Source organism: Trichechus manatus, unplaced genomic scaffold (genome assembly GCF_000243295.1).
Source record: "Trichechus manatus latirostris isolate Lorelei unplaced genomic scaffold, TriManLat1.0 scaffold00021, whole genome shotgun sequence".
In the NCBI taxonomy this organism is placed as follows: domain Eukaryota; kingdom Metazoa; phylum Chordata; class Mammalia; order Sirenia; family Trichechidae; genus Trichechus; species Trichechus manatus.
Window position 1 is genome coordinate 936,013 of NW_004443957.1, and position 9,833 is coordinate 945,845.

The 9,833-nt window shown below is 41.1% G+C and overlaps 1 protein-coding gene across 1 annotated transcript in view; it reads right to left on the reverse strand.

The window, feature by feature from the left end:
- Positions 1-1,014: 1,014 nt before the first annotated feature.
- RYR2 (ryanodine receptor 2) overlaps positions 1,015-9,833 on the reverse strand; it is a 529,910-nt gene continuing 521,091 nt past the window's right edge. The window contains exons 102-106 of the mRNA XM_023728152.1: positions 9,323-9,479; positions 6,950-7,014; positions 4,059-4,159; positions 2,438-2,489; positions 1,015-1,110 (exon numbers count right to left, since the gene is read on the reverse strand). Of these exons, the coding sequence (XP_023583920.1) occupies positions 1,015-1,110; positions 2,438-2,489; positions 4,059-4,159; positions 6,950-7,014; positions 9,323-9,479 (471 nt within the window). The remainder of the gene's footprint in view (positions 1,111-2,437; positions 2,490-4,058; positions 4,160-6,949; positions 7,015-9,322; positions 9,480-9,833) is intronic.

Sequence of the window (9,833 nt, forward strand, 5' to 3'; positions counted from 1 at the left end):
AAAAGAAAAACCCAAAACGACTGTCAAGTTCATAAGATATCACATTGTTGGTTGATGACACTGGCTCCAAACATACACTTAAGCCCACGACACTTTATTACTATGAATATAATTATCATGAAAGTTCTCTCACATTGATCAACTTGCTTCTGAAGGTGTTCTTTTTTTTTTGTTTAAATTTGCATAATAAACATGCAATGAATTATTTCTTTTTGAAAGTGTTTTTTTTTTTTTGCAGTCTTTTTGTGTTCATACAAAGATTTCATAAAGTTGCAATGTTGCATCAGAGCATTACCAAAATAAGAGCAGGAGCATATGGGGAGGGTAAATGTGAATGAAGCTGAATGAGAAGAGTCTCCTCCGGTCCTGAGTCACGCCACCATCTTTTTAAAAGTGTGCGCACAAACTGCTTTCCTTACCCTCCCCCACCAAAGAAAAGAACGAAGAAATGAAAACAACTCACAAAATCAATCTAACTAAGAAAAAAAAAGGTCGACACAAAGAAAATAAAGATGTTGTTTTCATGCACATATCTTCTGCATAGCTCAACCCACATATAGTAAGGCACTATTTCCCTTCGCAACTGGTGTCCACGGCAATCTGTGAAGTGCTACAGTGCTCTGTGACCCTTAGAGAGTTCCTTTCGGGATGGTGAACTAAAGAGATCAGGTGAGTGTGGTACCGCTTCTCTGGGGATGTCCCACAGCTCTAGGAGACGTCCAGAGTCTCAGAAGAAAATCCGTCTGGTTGGATTATGATAGACAGTGTCTGGAACGCTTTTCTTTCCAGAGTTCCTATTTTTGTCTGTGTATGAATTTAGATTATTCTTCTGTCCTTGTTCTCAAAGAAAATACACACGGTGGGGGAAAAAGCAGTCAGGTCTTCAGAAACAACTGCAATGCTCCCAGAAAGCACGCAACGTTGGCAATTCACAAAATCCACAAGAGGTTTCCAGGAGAGTTGAGAGAGAGAGAGAGAAGAATTTGGTTTCTAGAGGTGACTGGCGTCTGGGTTTCAGTTTAGCTGGTCTTCATACTGTTTCCGGAAACAATCCCCTGCTGGGAAAAATTCCCAGCACCTTTCTTGATACATCTTCCAGACATAAGATTCCTATAAAAGGAAAGAAAATGTATTAACATTGTGTCTTTCCCCAAAATGTGTTACTACAACATGTAAGATAGAAAGAAACTCAATTTTGTAGTTACACATATCACATGTAATTGGAGAAGTCCAGATCCATTTAGATCATTCCTAACTAACTGCAAATCAGTTGCTATGGAGACTTCTCCAACTCATGGCGACCCCATGGTGTCAGAGTAGAACTGCACTCCACAGGGTTTTCACTGGCTGATTTTTCAGAAGTAGAAGACCAGGCCTTTCTTCTGAGGTGCCTCTGGATGGAACTGAACTGCCAAACTTCTGTTTAGCAGCTGAGTGTATTAATTATTTATCCCACCCAGGGACTCCTAATTAACTGTACCAGGCCTTATTTACTTCTAGTAATAAACAATCAATTTTCATTCTGACCATAATATAATTATGAGAAAAATATATTTTTATGGTATATGTTTTTCAGGTTTCTTTTAAAAATATTATTATTAATTGTATCCTAAACCAAAACCAAACCCATTTCCATCGAGTCGATTCTGACTCATGGCAACTCTATAGGACAGAGTAGAACTGCCCCATGGGGTTTCCAAGGAGTGGCTGGCTGGTGGTTTCGAACTGTCAACCTTTTGGTTAGCAGCTGAACGCTCAACCACTGAGCCACCAGGACTCCAATTGTATCCTAACTACTTAAAATACAAACTATTAACAATTAGAAGTGAGCAATACTTGCTGGGGGTGGGGAGGATTTCAAATAGCTTAAAAAGTATTTAGGCAGTTAATATGCAAATTTTTAACTGACAATAATACTGTGGGTAAAAGTTCAATTAAAACAATCTGCTATCGGATTAAACAATTAAGAACACTAATTAGGAAGACTTAATTGTCTTATAAGAGGGATTTCAAAACCCAGACTCAGCATTTTCAGTTTAAAAAAAAAAAACTTATTTTTTATGCGACATTAGAATTTTATATTTCCAACAAAGGCAAGGAGCCCCAGTGGCACAGTGGTTAAGAGCTCAGCTGCTAACCAGAATGTCAGCAGTTTGAATCCACCAGCCACTCCTTGGAAACCCTGTAGGGGAGTTCTACTCTGTCCTATAGGGTCGCTACGAGTCGGAATTGACTGGACGGCCATGGATTTGGGTTTTTGGTTAACAAAGGCAAATTTTCCACACTCCTCCAAGATTACGGGAATTTTATATTATGATAACACAACTGTTATTGGAAGGTGATTCCACCCTTAAGGTTTAATGCACACATTTTGTTCCATCGTGTAGGGAGTCTACCATTTCTTTCAGAAGATGGAATACACTCACTGTTCACCCACCTGTCCTGTGTGCTCTGTTTCATCCTTATTTATGAGATACATCAGGAAAAACCTATAGACACAGAGAGACATATCAGAAATGGATTGTGTAAAAATATCAGCAAAAATAGGAAATATGTTTTACATATTTTATATTGCATTCAATTATGGTCTGCATGGAAGCAACAACACAAATGCATTTTCTGGAAAATTAATTACATTGCACCAGAAATTGGTAAGGAGGTTTTCTGACTTGAACTTTCTGAGCTGATTGGTGATTTTTACCCTGGAGACACTTTGGCTTCAGGGTAGGAATAGAAACATTTTTGTCAGAATCAAATCAACAATGATGAATTTTAAGGGAAAACGAGTTTAACGAGAAGTTCTTATTTCCTGATCAAGTTTCAATTACATATTGTTAAATCACTTCTGATTTTTTTCAAGTTTCAACTTACTGAAAATATGTTCATTAAGGTCAATTTTCCCCACAAAAATTTTACAGTGAAGATTTGATACAGTTATTTTCTTTAACTTTTCATTGCCATTTTTTCCAATGGAATTTCTACCACTGTGAATGTGTTTTGTGGGCATTGTTACTTCTAAGTTCCATTTTTCCGGTTCAGATTTTATTTTGTATTTTGCATTGGTTTCCAATAGAAATATTAATGATGAATTACATAAAAGATTAGTAACTTTGAATTTATTTCTTCAGTTAGCCCCGAAGAAAATCATGCAATGCCCTTCAGATACTCTCAGATGGCTCTACTGTGCTGAGCTGCCTATGGTATTGCTAACTCAATGTTTCCAGATACTTCTGCTCCTTGTATGTGCTAACTGTTCACACTGTTTGGTAGCACAAAGAAATGGGTCCAAACTGCAAGGCAAGCATGCCGTGGGGACCAGAAGGTCAAACTTCTTTGAAAATAGATTTCAAAGGAGGTAAAACGTGGCCACAGATCAAGTTCTCTCTGCTTTGCAGCAGCTATATGCCAGGCTCAGTGCGTCTGTATCCACATCCGTTTGCTCATGGGGCAGGAATCACAATCTCCACTTAAGAAACCGAGGCTCAGAAAGGTTAAGTAATGCACCTAAAGTCACAAAGCCGTGAATCCCAAAGCCCGCACTGTTTTCTACAACGCTACTGTGCATTTCCTCTGTTTGATATTAAAATCAGGTCAGAAATTGAGTAAGAAGAGCAGGCCACCAAACTATAGTTTTGGTGAGTCCCATATAATACCTAGATTTTTATGTTTTTTTAAAAAAATGCAACTTTAACTGTGCTTCCAATAATGCCTAAAGGATCTGTAAGTCCTCAGAAAAGAAAACATGGACATTCACATATCTCTAGGAAGCAGGCAAATGTTCCTATTGAAAATAGGAAGCTCAGCATGCATTTGCCTCCTCCCTTTCCACTTTTCCATTTCACCTTCCAGAAGGTATCATTCACATCAAGAGCTGAAACCTCATTTCTTAAGTGAACCTATTTTAGAGGAAAAGAGAGTCACTAGCTGTTGGTCTTTCTCTCAGAGCTATCAGAAGCCAGAGTGCAAATGAAAAGACAAAGAAGCCTCTCTTGCTCAGGCTTCTAGAGCTTCCCAAGCTGGGGGAGAACTCATGGACATTGGGAATGGCTCACACTCACAGGTAATTGGCCAAGTTGTGTTCCTGTAAAGTGTGCGTTTCAAAGCCGTGTGGCACTGTGTCGAAGTAATCATTGCCTATCCCACAGATGAAGCATTTGGTCTAGAAGGCAAAGGGAAATATTAAAATGTCAGAGTTCAGAAATCAGAACGAAAGGAAAACACAACTCACCACTTAAAAAAAAGACCAGTTGCTGTGGAGTCGACTCTGACTCATGGTAACCCCATGTGCGTCAGAGTAGAACTGTGCCCCATAGGGTTTTCAATGGCTGATTTTTCAGAAGCAGATTACCTGGCCTTCCTTCCAAGGCACCTGTGGTTGGACTTGAACTGCCAATCACTTGGTTAGCAGCCAAGTGTGTTAACCAGCTGCACCACCACTTAAGCCCAGCTATTTTGCTTACTCAATACATGTGAACAGAAGGATAATGTGGAGGTTGTACCCAGCACATGAATAAAAATTTAAATACTGACATGACTATATCTTGCTGTTAGTTTAAATCCTAGTAGGTACCAGCAGCAAGAAGTAACAGATGCAGAAGAGTGTAGGATGATCACGATTGAAGAGTAATGTCCTGATTTTCTCTAGCCTAAGTGACAGTTTCCAGGCCTAGTGATCCTTCTTGCTCATGACGATTAAAGTTATCTCAGCAGAAGTGAACGTGTCCTCAATGAGACTGCAGACTTGGTGCCCAGCTGAAGGAAGTCTGACAACCAACGGGGAAAAGGTGCAGATTACTTCCATTTTTTGCGGGGGCCAAATACCAAGCTATTCCAAGAGGGCCTTCCATGCACCAGGCGCTGTGCTAGGTACAGGATTAATGCTTGGATATGCTGTTGTTGCAGTTAGCTGCTGCCGAGTCAGTCCCCAACTCATGGCAACCCTAAGAACAATGGAATGAAATGCCGCCCTGTCTTGTCCCATCCACACGATTGGTTGTGGATCGGCCCATTTGTGATTTATAGGGTTTTCATTGGCTGATTTTCAGAAGTAGACCACCAGCCTTTCTTCCTAGTCCATCTCTTAGTCTGGAAACTCCACTGAAACCTGTTCAACAGCATAGCAACACTCAGGCGTCCACTGACCAATGAGTGGTGGCTGCACATGAGGTGTATTGGCTAGGAATTGAACCTGGGTCTCCCAAAAGGGGGGCTCTGGTGTGCAGTGGTTAAGAGATCGGCTGCTAACCAAAAGGTCAGCAGTTCAAATCCACCAGCTGCTCCTTGGAAACCCTATGGGGCAGTTCTACTCTGTCCTATAGGGTCGCTGTGAGTCAGAACTGGCTTTGGTTTTTCTCCCCACATAGAAGGTGAGAGTTCTACCACTGAACCACCACTGCCCCCTTGCACATGCACTGGAAAAAATATTCATCTCTAGGAACCAATGGGCTAGTCTGTCTGTGTTTCCCTACTCCTAATCACACCTCTCTCCATGCAGGCTGCATATGGCACCTGCTCATAACTGCCCTCCACTTTATTATTAGAATTGCATACACTACCAACTGGAAGGAATGCAATCATTATTATCGTCCTGTGACTCCAGATGCTCATCTTCCCTGCAAATTAGAAGCTGTTTTATACCACTTGAGGCACGTTTACGATGCCCTAGATTCTAGGACCTAGAATCAAGGTGATAAAGATAATTTACAAAATTCTTCCTGCCTTATTGATCAAAAACTGCTGACAGCAGATAAGCTACACTCAGCAATTTGGGAGAACAATCAGGTCTTTACACAACCCAGGTAGATGTCTCTCAAACTAAGCAGGTTCAGAACTTAACTCATCAGCTTTACCCATGAACCTGTTCTTCTTCTTGGCTGACCCAGGTCAGGCAGCTGCACCACCATCCACATGGGGGCTTATGCTGAAAGCTGGGTGACATCCTTGCTTGCTCCACCTTCTTCAGCCCCTGCATCGGCCCATCACCAAGTCCTTTTAATCCATCTGGCTCCCTGCTTCCTCTGTGGCACTATCTTAGCAAAAGCCTCATAAACCCCTACCTAGAAAATGCTGACAGCCACTTCCCTGCCCCTGATCTTGCCAGTTTTTAATTCATTCCCCATACTTTAAAACATAGTTATCTTTTTAAAACGTAAATGCATCACCTCAATGCTGCCCTGCTTAAAATCCTTTTCTTGTTTCCCACAGCCCATAAATTAAGCTGTAAATTTCCCTAACGAGTTATTAGGCTCTTTGTTATCTGGCCGCCTTCTCCAGCCCCACTGCTAGAGCTCAGTGCCTCAGTCATCCTGAAGCACTTATGCTTGCAAGAAACAAGGTTTTCTCTTGTCTTCTGGGTTTTGGTACATAAACTCAAATGACAGCATTCTTATGGTAGACAATGTGAAGGCAGTCCTGGAGGTGAGCAATGGAGGGAGGGTTGACGGTGGTTTCCTAAACTGTCCTGCTCTCTCCCACCCCATCAAACCCCTCCAAAGACTTGTGGAGCCCTCCATAATCTTCAGGCCTCAGCGTGGACTCCCCTCTTGCGGGATCTTCCCTGAGGCTTCAGGAGTGAATTAGTTTCCAACACCAGAGACCTCACACTCACGCTGACCTCTATAAAGGGCTCATCACACTCTTCTGTAATTGCCTGTTCACTTGTTAGAAAATGAAAATTTATGAATGAATGATTACCACACTCCTGGGGACAGAGACCACACCCTACTAATGTTTGTATACACCTGGAGCCCACCACGGTCTCAGCCAACCACATTGTTCAATTATATTTATGTCCTGAATTAAAATCACTGTCCTTTCCCCCTTTTTCTCACGTTCATGATTGTCTTGATCAAAGTTCCCTGGTGGCATAGTGGTTAAGAGCTTGATAAAGGTAGTGATAAAAATCGGCAGCCACAATCAAAAAAGTGGAGTCAGAAATGGAGAGACTTACCTCCATGTCCTCCTTGACTTGTTCCTGTTGGTCTCTTAATTCTCCAAAAGCGTCAATAATTAAACCTGGTGTTAAGTAAAGACACAATGTAATCCAAATCAACCAGAGAATCATAATGAAATTTATAGCACCTTGATGAATCCTTTCAAGGAAAAGGAAAATACTTAATCACCTTGGAAAATCCACAGAACACAGTAAAAATATGAGTACACATCTAATACTCCAACTAAAGAAGTGGGGTTATCTCTCTGGGGCCGCAGAACATGCAGTTACTCAAAGAGTGTTTAAAAACGAAGTGATAAATAGAAAAATCTTTGCTTAACTTGGCATATAGATGCTGTGCTATTACCCGCTTCCTGATAAGAAAGAGAAGCTAAGACTTATGGTTATAAACTACAGAAAACTTCATGAATGAAATTTTCAAGGGCTAATCTGGAAATAAGACATTATCATATTAATGATAACAAATACTGTAAGAAATTGGCCTCAAATAACTTTTTTTACAAGTTCCTCCAAAAAAAGCTCTTCCATCATTTATTAACTGCTCCAGCTGGAAGGAACCGCACTGAGATGCTTTGCTCTAGTCCTTTTGCCTCCTAAGACTCACCGGCTGCACATTTTCTTCCGAGTGTTTTATGGCTCTGCCCTCTTCTACAACGCATTACTGTAACACTCAATAAAGACATAAAGAATGGATTACGAGTCCTTTAAACCTGTCCATGGACTTTACGGGGAAAAAAAAGGATCTTTGTATGCCTGTGGAACTTAAAGGATAATGTCACATTTATAGACATTTGTTTTAAGCCAGGATAAATGTTTAGAAAAACTCATTTAAGGAGAAAAAGATAACATGAGTGATTTTTTCTAAGAAAAACATCATATTCCAAGTTGCCCCGGAGTAAAAGAAAGAATTAGTGGGTCAGTTTAGCACCATGTTTACAAGCGAGGCCTCTGGGTCCAGCTGGCTGAATTTGGACTCCAGCCCTGATACTTTTTAGCCGTGTACTTTGACCGAGTTACTTAGACTTATTACGGATATCAGCACGACTCTCATAAGGTTGTTGTGAGGGTAGAATGAGTTAACAACGTGGTTGGCATGTACCAGGTATTCAACAACAATAGCTCTATAATTATTTATGATGTGCTGATTATGCATCCAGGACAGAGCTGGAACAATGCTCTGTTGGGATCATGGGTTTTTACTGGCTAATTCTCGGAAGTAGAACTGCAGGACATTCTTCCTAGTCTGTCTTAGTCTGGAAGCGGTGGTGAAACCTGTCCACCATGGGTGACCCTGCTGATATTTGAAATACTGGTGGCACAGCTTCCAGCAGCACAGCAACACACAAGCCACCAGAGCATGACAAGCTGACAGATGGGTGGTGGCTTATACAACAGAATATTGTCCAATATACTGCTGTCAGATGAGTCCCTTAGTGGCCACAACAATGGACTCCAGCACACCAACAATTAGGAAGATGGCACAGGACTGGGGAATGTGTGCATCCACATACCGCTGTTCTGTTGTGCTTCAGGTTGCTCCAAGTCGGAGTCGCCTCAACAGCAGCTGACAACAATAACTTGGCTGGGTACTTGAATGTACATCATTTTTTAAAACCTCTCAATAACCTTATGGCTTAGAAATTTATATAATTTCCATTTTATAGATGCAGAGGTGAAACGACTCACCCCCCCAAAAGTCATGAAGCCAGTAAGGGGCAGGGTTGGGATTTACACCCCAGTGTCAGTGACTAAAAGTGCTCTTCCTGCTATACTGTTTGAAAAGAGATAAAAGAAAACTGTATACAAAAGATAGTTCCCACTTCTCCACATCTTTAAAAAACTTGGTATTCACACATTTGTTTTTAATTTGTGTCAATTTGAAGGGTATGAAAGCAGGCCTCAATATTGTTTCATTTTGCATTTCTCAGACTACTGGTGAGGATGGACATATTTTCAAATGTTTATTGGCCACTCAACTAACCTTTTGTAAATTATTTTCATATTACTAGGAGAAAAAAAACGAAAACTTATACATCTTCCTCTTAGAGTGGGGCCCCACACATCTTTTTATTCTCTATAGATTTCACAATGAAGATATACTGAAAGGAAATGTGCTATTTGGCTTTTTCAGAAAACACTTACCAGTACCAGTTGCCCTGGAGCTGACTCCTATTCCTGGCATCCCCATGTGTGTCCAACAACTGTGCTCCCTAGGGTTTTCAACGGCTGAGTTTTGGGAACTAGAGTGCCAGGCCTTTCTTCTGAGGCACCTCTGGGTGGACTTGAACCTCCAAACTTTTGGTTAGCAGCTGAGCACGTATATGCCTCAAATTCCATATTTTCTTGAGCTTCCTAGAGGACGATGCTTACCTTGTATTATGGCCAACAGAATGACAATGACAAAGAAGAAGAAGGTGATGTCAAAAATGATGCGATAGATCTCATATTCATCTCCTGCTGGGTCTTCGATCTCATCACCGATGCCCCCGCCAGCACGTACCCCAACATACATGTGGAACATATAGCACTGGAAAAGAGGAAACAGTATCATTCCCAGGACCAGCACCTATTTCGTACTTCACAAACCTGAGGTTCTCTCCAGCTCCTCATCCTCATCTGAAAATGCTGAGAATCTTTCATTCTATGTCACCTCTTTTTCTTTCAACATTAGTAATTGTGATGCAAACACTCAGCTCTCACACGTAGCTGTAAGTTTTTTAAACAAAACTGTACACTGCACACTCTGCTTAGTGCCTGTTTCAATCAGTAGAAAATGAGAAACACCTCACAAGTCTCTTGGCTCCAAAGCATCTGGGATAATAAGGTAATCACATTAAGGTGCACAAAATTAAATTTAATTGTATCGTCCAATTCTTTTGCA